Source organism: Saccopteryx bilineata, chromosome 5, assembly GCF_036850765.1.
Source record: "Saccopteryx bilineata isolate mSacBil1 chromosome 5, mSacBil1_pri_phased_curated, whole genome shotgun sequence".
NCBI lineage: Eukaryota > Metazoa > Chordata > Mammalia > Chiroptera > Emballonuridae > Saccopteryx > Saccopteryx bilineata.
Window position 1 is genome coordinate 124,696,965 of NC_089494.1, and position 18,787 is coordinate 124,715,751.

Below are 18,787 nucleotides of genomic sequence, written 5' to 3' on the forward strand. Positions count from 1 at the left end.
CTCTCTCTCTGTCTCTCCCTCTCCTCTCTAAAATGAATAAGTAAATAATTTGTATTTCTCTAATGATTAGTGATGTTGAGCATTTTATCATCTGCTTATTGGCCATCTGTATGTCCTCTTTGGAGAAGTGTCTGTTCATTTCTTTTGCCCATTTTTTGATTGGATTGTTTATCTTCCTGGTGTTGAGTTTTACAAGTTCTTTATAAATTTTAGTTATTAACGCCTTATCAGACGTATTGTCGAATATGTTCTCCCATTGTGTAGTTTGTCTTTTTATTCTGTTCTTATTGTCTTTAGCTGTGCAGAAGCTTCTTACTTTGATATAGGCCCATTTGTTTATCCTATTTTTTATTTCCCTTGCCCGTGAAGATAAATCAGAAAATATATTGATGCGAGAGATGTCGGAGAGCTTACTGCCTATGTTCTCTTCTAAAATGCTTATGGTTTCACTGCTTACATTTAAGTCTTTTATCCATTTTGAGTTTATTTTTGTAAATGGTGTAAGTTGTTGGTCTAGTTTCATTTTTTTTTTTTTACAGAGACAGAGAGAGAGTCAGAGAGAGGGATAGACAGGGACAGACAGACAGGAACAGAGAGAGATGAGAAGCATCAATCATTAGTTTTTCGTTGCATGTTGCAACACCTTAGTTGTTCATTGATTGCTTTCTCATATGTGCCTTGACTGTGGGCCTTCAGCAGACCAAGTAACCCCTTGCTCGAGCCAGCGACCTTGGGCTCAAGCTGGTGAGCTTTTGCTCAAACCAGATGAGCCTGCATTCAAACTGGCAACCTCGGGGTCTTGAACCTGGGTCTTCCGCATCCCAGTCCCATGATCTATCCACTGCACCACCGCCTGGTCAGGCTAGTTTCATTTTTTTTCAGGTAGCTGTCCAATATTCCCAACACCATTTGTTGAAAAGGCTGTCTTACTCCATTGTATGCTCTTACCTCCTTTGTCAAATATCAGTTGTCCATAAAGGTGTGGGTTTACTTCTGGGTTCACTGTTCTGTTCCATTGATCTATATGCCTGTTCTTATGTCAGTATCAAGCTGTTTTGAGTATAATGGCCTTGTAGTATAACTTGATATCAGAAAGTGTGATACCTCCCACTTTATTCTTCCTTTTCAAGATTGCTGAGGCTATTGGTGTTCTTTTTTGGTTCCATATAAATTTTTGGAATATGTATTCTATATCTTTGAAGTATGTCATTGGTATTTTAATCGATATTGCATTGAATTTATAAATTGCTTTGGGTAATATAGACATTTTAATGATGTTTATTCCTCCTAACTATGAACACGGTATATGCTTCCATTTGTTTGTATCTTCCTTGATTTCTTTTATCAATGTTTTATAATTTTCTGATTACAAGTCTTTAATCTCCTTGGTTAAATTTACTCCTAGGTACTTTATTTATTTATTTTTTTGCAATAGTGAAGGGGATTGTTTCCTTAATTTCTCTTTCTGACAGTTCATTGTTGGTGTATAAAAATGCCTGATTTCTGAGTATTAATTTGATATGCTACCACCTTGTTGAATTCATTTTATCAGGTCCAGTAGTTTTTTGACTGAGACTTTAGGGTTTTCTATATACAATATCATATCATCTGCAAATAATGATAGTTTTACTTCTTCTTTTCCAATTTGGTTGCCTTTTATTTCTTTTTCTTGTCTTATTGCTATGGCTAGGACTTCCAGGACTGTGTTGAATAAAAGTGGTGAAAGGGGGCACCCCTGCCTTGTTCCTGATCTCAAGGGGATTGCTGTTAATTTTTTCCCATTGAGTATGATGTTGGCTGTGGGTTTGTCATAGATGGCCTTTATCACGTTGAAGTATGTACCATGTATTCCCACTTTGCTGAGAGTTTTGGTCATGAATGGGTGCTAGATTTTATCAAATTCTTTTTCTGCATCTATTAAAATTATCATGTGGTTTTTGTCCTTCCTTTTGTTTACGTGATGAATCACATTGATTGATTTGCGAATATTGTACCAGCCTTGCCTCCCCAGAATAAATCACACTTGATCATGGTGTATGATTTCTTTCATATACTGCTGGATCTGGCTTGCCTCTATATATATATATATATATATATATATATATATATATATATATATATATATATATATATATATATATATATATATATATATATATATATATATATATATATATATATATATATATATATATATATATATATATATATATATATATATATTTTTTTTTTTTTTTTTTTTTTTTTTTTTTTTTTTTTTGTATTTTTCCGTAGCTGGAAATGGGGAGAGACAGTCAGACAGACTCCCTCATGCGCCCGACCGGGATCCACCCAGCACGCCCACCAGGGGCGATGCTCTGCCCACCAGGGGGCAATGGTTTGCCCCTCCGGGGCTTCGCTCTGTCACAACCAGAGCCACTCTAGCGCCTGGGCCAGAGGCCAAGGAGCCATCCCCAGAGCCCAGGCCATCTTTGCTCCAATGGAGCCTTGCTGCCGGAGGGGAAGAGAGAGACAGAGAGGAAGGAGAGGGGGAGGGGTGGAGAAGCAGATGGGCGCTTCTCCTGTGTGCCCTGGCTGGGAATCGAACCCAGGACTCCTGCACGCCAGGCCAGCGCTCTACCACTGAGCCAACTGGCCAGGGCTGGTTTGCTAATATTTTGTTGAGGATTTTAGCCACTAGATTCATCAGAGATATTGGCCTATAATTTTCTTTTTTTGTTTTATCTTTGCCTGGTTTTGGAATCAGAATTATGCTTGCCTCATAAAAGGAGCCTGGAAATCTTCCTTCCTCTTAAATTTTTTGAAATAGCTTGAGAAGGATAGGAATTCGTTCTTCTTTGAATATTTGGTAGAATTCACTGGTGAAACCATAGGGCCCCGGGCTTTTGTTTGTTGGGAGATTTTTGATAACTGTTTCGATGTCATTTGTTGTAATCAGTCTGTTTAGGTTTTCTGATTCTTCCAGATTGATTTTTGAAAGATATGTTTCAAGGAATTTGTCCATTTCATCTAGGTTTTCTAATTTTTTGGCATACAGTTCTTCATAGTATTTTCTTACAAACCTTTGTATTTCTGTTGTGTCAGTTGTTTCTTATACACTCTCTAATTTTATTTATTTGAGTCCTCTCTCTTTTTGTCTTGGTGATTCTGGCTAAAGGTTCATCAATCTTGTTTACCTTTTCAAAGAATCAGCTCCTGGTTTCATTGATGCTCTGTATTGTTTCTTTAGCCTCTGTGCCATTTATTTCTGCTCTGATCTTTATTATTTCCATCCTTCTACTAGCTCTGGGCATTACTTGCTGTTCTTTTTCTAGTTCTTTTAGATGCAGGGTTAAGTTGTTTATTTGAGCTTTTTCTAGATTCTTGAGGTAGCCTGTAATGCTATGAACTTACCTCTCAGGACTGCTTTTCCTGTGTCCCATAAATTTTGAGTTTTTGTATGCTCATTATCATTTGTTTTTAGGAATTTTTTTATTTCTTCCTTGATCTCATTGTTAACCCATTCATTATTTAATAACATGCTATTTAGTTTCCAAGTGTTTGAGTATTTTTCAGTTTTTCTGTTGTGGTTGATCTTTAGTTTCATGCCATTGTGATCAGAGAAAATGCTTGATATGATTTCCCAATCTTCTTAAATTTGTTGCAAGTGCTTTTGTGCCTTAACATGTGGTCTATTTTAGAGAATGTACCATGAGCACTTGAAAAGAATGTATATTCCCCTGCTTTAGGGTGAAAGGTTCTGAAGATATATATTAAATTGAGTTGATCTAGTATGTCCTTTAGGTCTGCTGTTTCTTTGTTAATTTTCTTTCTTGAGGATCTATCTAGTGATGTTAGTGGGGTATTGAAATACCCTACTATTATAGTATTGCTGTTGATTTCACCCTTTATATCCATCAATGTCTGCTTTATATATTTAGGTGCTCTTCTATTAGGTGTGTAGATATTTATAATGGTTATATCTTCCTGTTGGATAAAGGGAGCAAGCACCCTTTATCATTATGTAGTGGCCTTCTTTATCTCTTACTATAGCCTTTGTTTTAAAGTCAATTTTGTCTACTATAAGTATTGCTACCCCAGCTTTTTTTTTCATTTCCATTTGCATGAAATATTTTTTCCATCCTTTTACCTTCAGTCTGTGTGCATCTTTTGTTTAAAGTGTGTCTCTTGTAGACAGCATATGTATGGGTCCTGTTTTCTTATCCACACAGCCACCCTATGTCTTTTGACTGGATCATTTAATCTATTTACATTTAATGTTATTATTGATATGTAGTTGTTTTTGTTTTTGTTTTGCTTTTTTCAGAGACATGGAGTCAGAGTGAGGGATAGATAGGGACAGACAGACAGGAACAGAGAGAGATGAGAAGCATCAATCGTCAGTTTTTCATTGCAACACCTTAGTTGTTCACTGATTGCTTTCTCATATATGCCTTAACTGTGGGCCTTCACCAGACTGAGTAACCCCTTGCTCGAGCCAACGACCTTGGGCTCAAGCTGGTGAGCTTTGCTCAAACCAGATGAGCCCGCGGTCAAACTGGCGACCTCAGGGTCTAGAACCTGGGTCATCGGCACCCCAGTCTGATGCTCTATCCACTGTGCCACCGCCTGGTCAGATATGTAGTTATTTATTGCCATTTTATTTTTTAAAGCTGTATTTTTCTTTTGCTGTATTCTTTTACCCCTTTGATCTGTTTACAACAGGCCCCTTAACATTTCTTGCAGCATTGGTTTGGTTGTAATGAATTCCTTCAGTTTTGGGGGGTTTTTTTTGTCTGGGAAGCTTTTTATTTCTCCTTCAATTTTAAACAATAACATTGGCTGGATAAAGTAGTCTTGGTTGTAGGCTCTTGTTCTACATTACTTTGAATATTTCTTGCCATTCTCTTCTGGCCTCGAGTGTTTCTGTTGAGAAGTCTGATGCATCCTTATGGGGGCTCCTTTGTAGGTGATAGTCTTTTTTTCTCTAGCAGCTTTTAATATTTTCTCTTTATCACTTAGCTTTGGTGTTTTAATTATGATGTATCTTGGTGTAGATTTCTTTGCGTTTCTTTTTAATGGAGTTCTCTGTGCTTCTTGAACTTGTGTGACTTTTTACTGCATCAATTTAGGTAAGTTTTCAGCTATGATTTGATTGAACAAAGTCTCTATCCCTTGTTCTTTCTTTTCTCCTTCAGGATTCCCTATGATGCAGATGTTATTTCTCTTCATGTTGTCGCAGAGCTCTCTTAGATTTTCCTCAGACTTTTTGAGTCTCTTTTCTTTTTGCTGCTCTGCTTCCATGCCTTCATTTATCTTGTCCTCCAACTCGCTGATTCGATCCTCAGCTTTATCCATCCTACTTTTAATTCCTTCCATTGTGTTCTTCATTTCTGATATTGTATTTGTCATTTCTGACTGATTATTTTTTAATATTTCAATGTTCTTTTTTATACTTGCTATCTCTTTATTTAGTTGTTCATTATGACCATCTATTGTTGTTCTTACTAAGATCTTTGAGCATCCTAACAATCATTATTTAAACTTTGAATCTGTTAATTTGGTTATAGCTGACTCATTCAAGTTCTATAATAGTTTTTGTTTGTTTTGTAAGATAGAGAAAAATAGACAGACAGGAAGGGAAAGAGACTGAGAAACATCAACTCCTAGTTGCAGTACTTTAGTTGTTCATTGATTGCTTCTCATACATGCCTTGACAGGAGGTGGGGGGGGGGGTTCCAGCCAAGTCAGTGACCTCTTGCTCAAGCCAGTGACCTTGGGCTTTAAGCCAGTGACTTTGGGTTTCAAGCCAGCAACCTTTGATTTGAGAGAGGGGCTGTTGGGCAAATAAGTTTGTAAAATGTGATTTTTATGTTTGCTCACTTTGTTAAAAATGGTGTTGCCCACATGAATGGCACTGCCCAGGTGAAACTGCTAATTACCTTCCTGCTTGGGAGGGGGCTTTGTTATGCTAATGTTGCTGGAGGAGGCATCTTTGTGGGCCCAGATAGTTTTTTAGAAGGAGAAAGGAGAGGAGGAAGAAGGAAGCCAAGATGGCAGGGTGCTGAAGCAGAAGCCAGTTTGTGCAGAGAGGAGAAGGGAGAAGATGTTCAGATGGGGAACCAGAGGTGACTAAGATTGGTGGGGAGCCTTTGATTCTAGGAAAACCCGGATGTATCAGTAGCTTTGTGAGCTCTGAATGAGTGAGTTTGGGAGCCTTGTGTGTTTTTTAGTCACCTGCTGGGTGCAAGGCTAGGAATAGCCCACCAGTTTTTGGCTCCACAGTTTCTTTACTGTCTGCTCGAACCTCATGGGAACCTGCACTTGCCTGGTGGCAACGACTACCACAGCTACTGGGCCTATAGGGAGGAAAGAGAGAAAGAGTAGCATTGACTCATTATTTCACTTAGTTGTGCACTCATCAGTCATTTCTTGTATGTGCCCTGACCTGGGATTGAACCCACGACCTCAACATGCTGGGATGACACTGTATCCACCAAACCACCTGGCCAGGGTCTGTTTCTCTACGTTTTACAGTCCTGTGAAATCTGCAGCCATAAGCACCACTGGCCACCAGAATCAAGTGTTCAAGGGGTGTCCCTTTGGCATAGCCACAACCACAGGGGCAACAGATGTGTGACCATGTTCCTTTCTGGGTGTTTCCATGACCTGGAGCAAGGCAGAGGCTGATGTCTGTGGTGTTTGGAGAATATTGCAGTAGTTCTCTGGATGTGTACTCATTTAGACCTCTCAGGCTGAAGCTTTAAGATAAGCAAATAGGCCCCTTTCCCAGAAAGACTGCATGCTTTGCTGCCTCTGTACTGGGCCCTGGGGTGGGTTAGTTGTGGGAGACCTGTAAGAGCTGTTCCTCCATTTGCTATAGCCTCGGGGACACAGCCTCACCACTCTCTTTGGGGATTCATCTCTCAGGCGCAGGTCTTAAAAGTTGGAGTCCCCAGCATGTGGTTCCAACACTTCACTCCTCAGGGAGAAGCTGAGAGTTGTGAGTTCCTTCTCACCTATGGGTCACCACACCAGGGGATTTCTGACAGGCTTGAGTGTCAGCCTCTCTTTACTGTTTTGACGTGAGTTTTTTCTCATTTATCGAATGTGTAGGAGTCACTCATCCAGTTACTGGGCTTCTTTCACAGGGAACTGTTTTGTATGCAGCCGTAGATTTGGTGTGTCCATGGGACGGGGTGAATTCAGGATCTTCCTGTGTCAGCATCCTACACTGTAACTGTGTCTCTTATCTTTTTGATGACAGCCATTCTAATGAGTGAGGTGATACTGCGTTGTGCTTTTGATTTGTATATCTTTGATGATTACTGATGTTGCATATCTTTTCATATACCTGTTGGCCTGTGTATCTACTTTGAGGTCTTTTGCCTGAGAGAGGTTGGAGCCAGTTCATGGACCAGTGCAGGCTTCACAGCTTGGACTGAGGTCTGTCTGATGCATGGGTGGGTAAGTGTTCTCTGGGGTCCCTTGGCAAGTGGTCACTGAATCCCACAGCTCCCACAGAGGCACTTCGGTTTATAGAGTGTAAGACAAAAACAAGGACGTCTTTGGCCACCATGTTGCTAATGTCACTTCTCTGTCTTATATCTATAACAAATGATAGTGTCATATATTTTTGCATGTAGCAGTTTGTACATGTGGGAGTAGTTCTATGAGGAAAAGCTAGAATTACTAGATCAAAGGGCTCGTGAAGCTTTCATTTTAATAGATGTCGCCAGATAGTTTTGTGCGGCAGTCTGTGCTCCACCTGCAGTGTATGAGTGTGCCTGTTTCCCCGTATCCTGACTCCTTGATTTTACCAGTTTGTGAAAAACAGCAATTCACTGTGGCTCTGATTTGCAGTTCTCTTACTATGCAGGAGGCTGAGATGCTTTTCCTCTGTTTGCGAGAGATTTGTAATACTTTTCCTGTGAACTCTCCGTAGTCTTTGTGCATTTTTCTGTCTCAGGTTTTGGTCTTTTATTTTTTGATTCATGGAGTTCTTTCCTTTTTTGGTAGGAGTGACACATTTAGGTTTTCTTTTTAAAAACAAGATTATCCAAGGAACCCAAATATAGAAAGCACAAGAGGCTCTGTTTGTGTTTGAGGACAGAGCAGGATTCACAGGGTGGAACCCAGGAAGGAGCCAGGAGGGGTGGCCTCATCCTGGAGTGGGGGGTGTGGGTAGTCTTAGGGTCTGTGTCCACGAGCTCTTGGCGGCACCCAGAGACACTGACATGGGCCAGTTTTCTGTAACTCACCTGCCTCTTCCTTCATGGTGATCCCCCCCCCCCCCCAGCTTATGTGTTCCTCAGTGCAGAAGGCCCTGTTTGAGGAGGAGGACCATGTCAAGAAACTGCAGCAAAAGATGGCTACCCTCGAGAAGCGGAACAGGCAGCTCCGGGACCGGGTGAAGAAGGTCAAGAGGTCCCTGCAGCAGGCGCGGAAGAATGGCCGCCACCTGGAACTGGTGAACCAGAAGCTCAGTGAGAAGCTGGCGGCCACAGCGGGAGCCATCCCGCACATCAACGCCCTGGGCCAGGAGCCCGCAGGCAGCGCCTACCTGCGGGGTTAGCGGACTCCCCACGCAGCAGCCAGCACTGCCGGCACACTGCCACTCCCCAGGGAGCAGAGGGAGATGCTGTTAGACGTGTACATATTTCAGATCTTGTAGAAGATAATTTTACTATGCATTTGATAATGTCTCATTGGTTTAAAGGGTAAGTCTTGCTGCCCCTACCTTGCCTGGCCCCAGACACAGTGCTTGGAAGCCCAGAAGCAGCAGGATCCTGGAGTGCTGTGTGCTTGCCAGGGGCTCGTCCTCAGCTTCTGGGAGCAGCTTGCAAAGCACTAAGAGTGGGGACAGAACATTTTAGACTCCCTAGATATATGAGACTTCAAGGGGCTTGTCCTTTATTTCAGGAACAAAGGCAGTGTGGTCTGAGCTCTAGAACAACTGCTAGTTTTGAGGAGTGACCTGATCAAGTCATGGGACCACCTGGTGTCTCATTTTCCAGCTCCTTGGGAGGAGGATGGCAGCCTTGGGAAGCACCCAGGATGCCTATAAGTAAACATGTGCAGGTGTTCCTGCTGCAGCCAGCAATTTTCACAGCTGAGGAATGTTAAGACTTAACGAGCTCAGCACAGGTAAGGGAACTGAATCGGGCAGCAGATCATTAAAAAGATAAATTAGACCCAATTTCTAATACCAGCTCCCCAGAGCTGAAGATGCTATCTAGAGGTTACTTTAATCAAGAGGAATGTGGCATTTGTGGGCCTGTCACGTTCCATCACACCACATTGCTAAGTTGGAAAACCCTGAGCAGTGTCTTAGCCCATTCTAAATTTTAATTTATTGTTTGCTCAGTAGTTTCTCTGAGCTTTTCTGAATTCAGGGTGAGCTGCCCCAATAATGTGGACTTCTGTAATGACACTGCCTTACCTACTGGTATCAGGTGACCTTACCTCATTCCTGTCCAGTCTCCCAAAAGACTTGTTCCAGGTGTTCCAGTCTCTTGCTTCTTCATGCAAATGCTTTCCATCCCCCAGGACTGGCCTAGCCCTGGAATGTTTGCATATCAGTCCACCTGTCAAGACTATACCTGTACACAATCAAAACACTTCATCCTCTGGGGAAAGAAACCTTTAAAGACAGTTCTACAAGTAACAAGTAAAGGGTTTGTTATACACCTGAGCTTGTAGGCACATTTGATCAAGTCCCAGTTGTGTTACTAAGAAGTCAGCTGAGTGTCCTCTCTCAGTTATCTTCTATTGAGGGACCTCCAAACTGAGTTTCCCAGGACCCTACAGGGCCTGATCGTTCAGTCTTCTCCATTGGAAGGGACAATTACTGTAAGGTTTCCATTCCACGGCAGTTGGCAGAGTAAAACTTATGTCACTTGAGTCTTGGTGGCAGGCCGCTGCCTCCGGGGAGAACTCTGCTCTGCCCTGAATGGCATTGGGACATTTGACTCAAGAGCACCTCATTTCCAAGCTTTTGCCACCACTTTATTAGCTGTATGCTTCCTAGTGGGGTACAATAGAAAGTACGTCTTCTAGATAATGCTTCCTAGGGACATTTCCTTAGCATGGTTTTGCCTTTACTGAAGAGAATGACAAGCCTAAGGGTGATTTATAGTCAGTGTTTGAGGAACTGTGGAATCTGGTCACTATAGCTGCATTCTCTTCTCCTTTTTCAATAAATATGAGCAATATTTCAGCCACACCAATAAAGCAATGCTTTTCTTTTGGGTCAGGGGAATTTCAAGTTTGGCCTGGAAAGACAATTTGGATCCTCTGGGGAGCATGTGTGAGTAACACCTGGGGCATTGAGGACACTGAGCTCAAGCCTCTTCTGTATTCCTTGTTGGGATGTGGCCTAACCCTGTCTTTCTTGAGGTTTCCATCTCTCAACACACCTGCGGAAAAGCAGTGCTATCCTGGCCTGCTCCCCACAAGGGACAGCAGCTGCATTAATCAGTATCACTGAAAGCACACTCAGATCAATTGCCAAAGGGAACTCCCCTGTTATCTGCTGTGTTGTTATCCTAACCACAATCCTTACTCTCTGTTTATTTTACTAGTAGGGACTATATCAAATTAAAAAGCTTCTGCACAGCAAAAGAAACATACAACAAAACACATAGACAGCCAACTAAATGGGAGATATTTGCAAACAACAGCTTTGATAAGGGGTTAATATCCAAACTATATAAAGAACTTGCAAAGCTCAGCAACAAACAAGCAAACAATCCAATAAAAAGAATGGGGGGAGGACCTGCACTGACACTTCTCCCAAGAGGACATACAAATGGCCAACAGGTATATGAAAAGATGCTCATCTTCACTAGCTATTAGAGCAGGGGTCCCCAAACTTTTTACACAGGGGGCCAGTTCACTGTCCCTCAGACTGTTGGAGGGCCAGACTATAAAAAAAACTATGAACAAATCCCTATGCACACTGCACATATCTTATTTTAAAGTAAAAAAACAAAACGGGAACAAATACAATATTTAAAATAAAGAACAAGTAAATTTAAATCAACAAACTGACCAGTATTTCAATGGGAACTATGCTCCTCTCACTGACCACCAATGAAAGGGGTGCCTCTTCTAGAAGTGTGGTGGGGGCCAGATAAATGGCCTCAGGGGGCCGCATGCGGCCCGCGGGCCATAGTTTGGGGACCCCTGTATTAGAGAAATGCAAATCTAACTACAATGAGATACCACCTCACACCTATTAGATAGGCTATTATCAACAAGACAAGTGTTAGAAAGGTTGTGGGGAAAAAAGAACTCTCATTCATTGCTGGTGGGAATGTAAATTAGTACACCATTATGGAATAAAGTATGGTGGTTCCTCAAAAAATTAAGAATAGAACTACCATATGACCCAGCAATCCCTCTAATGGGTATCTACCCCCAAAACTTGAAAACATTGGTACATAAAGACACACGCACCCCCATGTTTACTGCAACATTATTCACAGTGGCTAGTAGAGGATTGGATAAAGAAGATATGGTACATATATACAATGGAGTACTACTCAGCTATAAGAAATGATGACATATTGCCATTTACAACAACATAGATAGACCTTAAGAACATTATACTGAGTGAAATAAGTAAATCAGAGAAAGCTAAGGACTGTATGATTTCACACATAGGCAGGATATAAAACTGACTCATGGACATAGATAAAAGAAAAAGTGAAGTGGTTACCAGGGGGAGGGGGAGGGAGTGAATGGGGGAAGAGAGTAAAGAGGGACAAATATATGGTGACAGAAAATGATTTGACTTTAGGTGATAGGTATAACATAATCACAGTTCAAATGCTATAGAAACATTTACCTGTAACCTATGTACTCTTATTGATCAATGTTACCCTGTTAAATTTAATTTTCTAAATAAAATTTTTAAAAAAGAAACAAGATCTCAAATAGCCTAACTTAACATTTTAAGGAACTAGAAAAATAAGAGTGAAGTCCAAAGTTAGTATAAGGAAAGAAATAAAGATCAAAGCAGAAATAAATGAAAGACTAAGAATACAATAGAAAAGATTAATGAAACTAAGAACTGTTTTTTTGAAAAGATATACAATATATACAAACCTTTATTTAGCCAGATAAAAGAAAGAGAGAGAGAGAATCAGACATGAAAGAGGGGACATTACAACTAATACCACATAAATACAAAGGATCATAAGAGACTACTATAAATAATTATATGCCAGCAAATTGGACAACCTAGAAAAAATAAATTTGTAGACATACCAACTATAAAGATTGAATTATGAAGAAATAGAGAATCTGAAGAGACCACTTCAGGAGACTGAATCAGTAATTTTAAAAAAACTCTTCCAATACACAAAAGTTCAGGACCAGGTGGCTTCACTGTTGATTTCTACAAAACATTTAAAATATAATTAATACTATTAATTCTCAAACTCTTCCAAAAAATAAAAAACACTCTAAACTCATTTTATAAGGCCCCATTACTCTGATAAAACCAGAAAACCATAAGGAAATTATAGCCAATATTCTTCATGAAAACACAGAAATACTCAACTAAATAGTATTAAAAATGATATTAAAATAAAATATTCCATTAAAAACAAACTGAAATCAATAATACATTAAATACACCATGATCAAGTGGGATTTATTCCAAAGATGCAAAGATGCTTCAACATTCATAAATCAATCAACAAGATAAATTACATTAACAAAATGAAGGATAAAAATCATATGATCATCTCATTAAATGCAGAAAAGCATTTAATAAAATTCAATATTCATTCATGATAAAGACTCCCTACAAAGTAGATATGGAGGAAAGTACCTCAACATCATAAAGATCACATGCAACAAGCCCGCAGCTAATATCCTACTCAATGGTGAAAAACCAAGAGCTTTTCCTTTAAGATGAGGAGAGACAAAAATGCCCACTCTTACTACTCTTGTTCAACAGAGTGCTGGAAGTCCTAGCTACAGCAATTAGGCCATAAAAATAAAGGCATCCAAACTGTTAAGGAAGATGTAAAACTTTCTCTATTTGCAAATGACATAATTATATGTAGAAAACACTAAAGACTCTACCAAAAATGTTAAACAAAGTTAGTAAAGTAGCAGGATACAAAATCAATATACAAAAATCCATTGTGTTTGTATTAATAATAATGAACTATCAGAAATAGAAATTAAGAAAACAATCCCATTTACATTTGCACTAAATACATAAAATACCTAGGGATCAGTTTAACCAAGAAGGTGAAAGATCTGTACACTGAAAACTTTAAGACATTGATGAAAACAATTAAATACACAGATAAATAGAAGGATATTTTATGCTCATGAATTGGAAGAATAATATTGTTTAAATGTCCATACTACAGATTTAATGCAATCCCCATCAAAAAGCCAATGGCATTTTTCACAGATAAAGAACAAACAATCCTAAAATTTGTATGGAAACACAAAAGACCCTAAATATCCACAGCAGTACTGAACAAGAAGAACAAAGATTGAGGCATCACATACCCTAATTTCAAACTATATAACAAAGCTACAGTAATCAAAACAGTATTGTACTGACATAAAAACAGCTACATAGCTCAGTGGAACAAAATAGAAATCTGAGAGAAAAACATATGCACTTTAGGTTAAATAATTTATGAGAAAGGAGTCAAGAATATACAACACAGAAAGTCTTTAATAAATGGTGGGAAAACTGGACAGCCACGTACAAAAAAATGAAACTTGACAACTATCTTACATCATAAACAAAATCGACTGAAAATGGATTAAAGAGTTGAATGCAAGATCTGAAACCATGAAATGCCTAGAAAAAAATATAAGGAGAAGCCTCTGTCTTGGCAATGATTTCTTGAATTTGACACTAAAAGCAAAAGGTAACAAGTAGGACTAAATCTCATAAAAGCTTCTCTGTATAGCCTGACCAGGCAGTGGCGCAGTGGATAGAGCGTTGGACTGGGATGCAGAGGACCCAGGTTCGAGACCCCAAAGTCACCAGCTTGTGTATAGGCTCATCTGGCTTGAGCAAAAAGCTCACCAGCTGAACCTAAGGTCGCTGGCTGGAACAAGGGGGGTTACTCGGTCTGCTGAAGGCCCACGGTCAAGGCACATACAAGAAAGCAATCAATGAACAACTAAGGTGTCACAACAAAAAACTGATGATTGATGCTTCTCATCTCTCTCCATTCCTGTCTGTCCCTATCTATCCCTCTCTCTTACTCTCTATCTGTCCCTGTAAAAAAAAAAAAAAAAAAAGCTTCTGTACAACCGTGGAAACTATCAACAAAATGAGAAAGCTACTTGTGGAATGAGGGAAAATATTTTTAAACTATGTCTGATTAGGGGTTAATACCTAAAATACAATTCAATTAAAAAATGGGCAGAGCCTGACCTGTGGTGGCGCAGTGGATCAAACATCAATCTGGAACGCTGAGGTCGCCAGTTCAAAACCCTGGGCTTGCCGGGTCAAGGCACATATGGGAGTTGATGCTTCCTGCTCCTCCCCCCTTCTCTCTCTGTCTCCCCCCCTTCTCTCTCTGTCTCTCTCTTTCCCTCTCTCTCTCTCTCCTCTAAAATGAATAAATTTTAAAAAATTTAAAAAGAGAAGCAACATAGAAATATCATAAATAACAGTTAAAAAAATAAAAAATGGGCAGAGTATTTGAACAGACATTTTTCAAAGAAAACCTACAGATGGCCAACGGGCACATGGGAAGATGCTTAGTATCACTAACTGTCAAGGTAATGCCAATCAGAACCACAATGAGGTATCACCTCATACTTGTCAGAATAGCTGTTCTCAAAAAAAAAAAAAAAAAAAAAGGAAAAGAAGAGAAATGATAAATAATGACAAGGATATGAAGAAATAGGAAATTATGCATTGTTAATAAAATGTAAATTGGTGCAGCAACAGTGGAAAACAGTATGGAGTTTCCTCAAAACATTAAAAATCAAAATGCTATATGATCCAGAAATTCTACTTCTGGGTATTATCCAAAGGAAATGAAACCACTTTCTCAAAAAGATATATGTACATCCTTGTTCGTTGCACATTATTTACAATAGCCAAGATGTGTGTGTGTGTGTAAATGCAATATTATTTACACACATAATAAGCAAGGAACTCTTGCCATTTGTGACCACAATGGAGGAACCCTGAGGGCATAATGGAGATAATTCAGATAAAGAGACATATTGTATGATATTTATATATCGCATCTAAAAAATCAAAACATACAGAAACAGGATCTAGAATGGTGGTCCAGAAGCCACCATAGAGAGATGGAGAAATGTTGGTCAAAGCTTGCAAACCTCGTTATAAAATAAATGATTTCTGGGGATCTGATGTACAGCATGGTGATTATAGTTAATAACAATATATTATACATGTGAAAGTTGTTACAAGAGGAAATCTTAAATGTTCCCAACAAAAAAAAAGTAATGGTATTTTTGTGAGGTGATGGAAGTGTTAGCCACACTACGGTGGAAATCATTTTGCAACATATAAGAGTATGAAAACAACACATTATACATCGGAAACTTACACCATGTTATACGTCACTTATATCTCAGTAAAGTTGAAAAAAAAAAGAAAATAAAGTCTAATGTCATCATCCTTTAAGTGGAGATGGTCTTCCTCTGAAGGTCAGGGAGTAATGCAGAAGATACTGCCACTGAAATGTATTCCTGATCTCATTGCGAGATGAGGTCCTAGGATACAAAGATCAGTGTAGCAGTGCTCACCTTTTGGAGACAAAGTGGGTATTAAATTACAGAAAATATCACCAAGAAGGCCATCCAAATGACTTATCAGAATTGATGGACTTCCTATTATATTATATATATAGTGAACAGAAGACATAGTAAACAGAGGGCCTGGCTGAGTCTCTACTTATGGGAAAGTCATAGCCTTTCCACCTGAGACAGTTCATGGAGCTCTTTGATTTAAGGTGAGATCAGGAACCCTTGAAGAGAGACTTCAAGGTAACATTACAGAATACTATACATCTTCCTAGTTGTCGACCAGAAACCTGTAGGTGTTCACCACTGTAAATGTGTGCCAGAGAGGGAAAATTCTAAAACCGTTCTGGGGTTGGATAATGGTGCTGGGTGATCCCTCAACCAACAGTCAAAGGGGATGCTGATGGGGGTCCAATAGTAAATGGTGTTCTACTGCAAGGCTATCTCACAGTAAGTTTCATGGGTCTGGGAACCCGTTCTGAGATTATTTTCCCCAGCTCCTGAATATGTAGTTGGAATAGACATTCTTGGCACCTGGCAGACGCCCACATTGCATCCCTAAACCATGAGATTAAGGCTAATATGACAAAAGATCAAGAGAAAACTGTGAAGTTTCTCCTCTTTAGTAATGCTAAAGTATATAAATAGTAAACAAAATAGAATCCATGAGAACAGTATCTAATCAAATAGGGAATATCAATAAGAGACAGAAGTTATAAGAAGGGAACCAAATGAAAATTCTGGAGTTGAAAAGCACAATAATGGAAACAAAAAATTCACTAGAGAGGGGGCTCAATAGCAGATTTAAATAGGCAGAATAAGTGATCAGTGAACTTCAAGATAGGTCAATTGAGATGATCAAGTCTGAGAAATAGAAATAACAAAGAACAAAGAAAAATGAACAGAGCATAAGAGGCCTGTAGGATTCCACACATTACCCAACATACTTCCTGGCGGTCCCAGAAGGAAAGAGAACAACGAGGCAGAAAGGTTCGTGGTTGCCAGGTGCTGGGGTGAACTGGAGAGTAGGTTCAGGGTTTCTTTTGGGGTGTTCTGGAATTAGATAGTAGGGATGCTTGTACACAATTGTGAATATACTAAAACCCATTTAATTGTGTACCTTCAATGGTTAAACAGTGAAATTTTGTCAGACAAATGTTACAGCAATAAAGAGAAATCATCATTTCAGTCCCTCCTGGTTTTTCTCCCTTATTCCTGAGCCCAAGCCACACGGCCTACTCCACTCTGCACCAAATGCTTTTGCTTATAGCATTCCCCTGCCTTTTGCCTTGGTCTCTCTTTGTTCCTCTATTTCAGAAAAATTTTATTCAAGTTTCAAAATCTGCTCGAAGTCTATCATGATTTTCATTCCCCATAGCCACTGTTGTTATGCTTTAAAACAGTCTGTAAACTACGTAGCTATTGAAAAGGCTTCAGTTAGCCAGATTAATCTCAACTGGAAAGTTTTGTGAAGAATCTTTTTTTTAAAGTTTGGTAAATTTTTTTTTTATTTGGTAAATTTTTTTCCAGTTTGTTTTTATACAAACAAATACCAGGAAATTTACCATCTTAGCCATTTGTAGTTGTACATCTCAGTAGTAACAGGTATATTCACATTGTGCAACAACTAAGTATCAATGATACCCTGATTTGTGAAGCCTACCTAGGTAAATCAATTACTCCTTCCTCTGTGATCCTGTAGCATTTTGGGCACCCTCCCATTCTAGCACTGACCACATTTCTGGTTAGTTCTGTGTCTGTCTCTATCACTAATGTGTGATCTCCTTAAGGGCAGGCTGTGAGGCTAACTCATCTCTGAGTTATCTGACCAGCACAATGTGATACTAACTAAATGCTTTTAGGGGAGGGAATGAGGGGTAAAGATAGCAGTGGTGTCATATAAGACCTGGAGATGTGTAAGGAGAGTGTAAGAGAGAAATGACACTCTTCATCACCCACACTTTCTCCTCCTCCTCTATATCCTTGGCCAAGAACAGGGGCCAGGCGTGTTACTCAGTGGGTTCCAGGGTCCTGTTAGCTGCTGGCCTCAAGGAAAATCCTACCTCCAGAACAGTCTTTCATGGTTAATGCCCTATAGCAGTTGAATTGCCATTATTTAAAGTTATCTGTCTATGTGCAAAGATCCAGGTTCTGTTTAGCTTCCAACTTTCCTAAACTATAGGACCACAACCTTGAAAAATACCATCTACTTGCCATCTTTAAAGTGAACATATAAGAAAATATAAGGCATCCCTGGCCAATGGCTCAGTTGATAGAGCATCGGCCTGGCATATAGATGTCCCAGGTTCAATTTCCAGTCAGAGCACATACGAGAAGCAACCATCTTCTTCTCTCCCTCTTCCCCTCCCACAGCCAGTGGCTCAATTTGTTTGAGTGTCAGCCCCGGGTACTGAGGATAGGTCAGTTGGTCTGAGCATGTCAATTTCAGGCACTAAAAATAGCATGCTCAAGCATTAGCCCTAGACAGGAGTTGCCAGGTGGATCCCGGTTAGGGTGTATGGAGGAATCTGCCTCACTATCTCCCCTTCTCTGACCTAAAAAAACAAAAACAAAAACACACAAAAAACAAAAGACAAGAAAAAAAACCACACCAAAAAACAAAGAACAAACAAAAAAAAGAAAACGTGGCAAAAATCACTTTTTGGTTATCTGGACACTATTTCTCCGAGGAGGTTACTAAAAAACCCCTTGCTTTTCTCCTCCCTCTTTACCCCTGTGGTCATCCCTTGATGTCTACAGAACTTGTTGGCACTAGAGGCTGTGAACACAGTGATGGGATAAAACTCTAAAGAAATTGTTTGCTAAAAGCTCAGGGAGGAGGCTCAAAAAGGAACTAAAATGGCCCTGGTCAGCTGGCTCAGTGATAAAGCCTTGGCCTGTCATGCAGACATCTTGGGTTTGACCTCTGGCCAGGGCACACATGAGAAGGAGCCATCTGCTTCTCTTCCCCTCCCTCTCCCCCTTCTCTCTCCTCCCCTCTCACAGCCAGTGGCTTAGTTGGTTTGAGCATCAG

The 18,787-nt window shown here is 39.8% G+C and overlaps 1 protein-coding gene and 1 long non-coding RNA gene across 2 annotated transcripts in view; one reads left to right on the forward strand and one right to left on the reverse strand.

Moving 5' to 3' along the window:
* The window catches only part of CCDC3 (coiled-coil domain containing 3), a 128,464-nt gene extending 118,710 nt beyond the window's left edge, over positions 1-9,754 (forward strand). The window contains exon 3 of the mRNA XM_066281180.1: positions 8,279-9,754. Coding sequence (XP_066137277.1) covers positions 8,279-8,554 — 276 coding nt within the window. The 3' untranslated portion in view covers positions 8,555-9,754. The remainder of the gene's footprint in view (positions 1-8,278) is intronic.
* A 403-nt stretch (positions 9,755-10,157) lies between these two features.
* On the reverse strand, positions 10,158-11,858 carry LOC136338626 (uncharacterized). The gene is made up of 2 exons (XR_010731986.1): positions 11,165-11,858; positions 10,158-10,825 (listed from the first exon to the last, which is right to left on the reverse strand). It is a non-coding gene; the product is annotated as an uncharacterized lncRNA (long non-coding RNA).
* Positions 11,859-18,787: the final 6,929 nt, after the last annotated feature.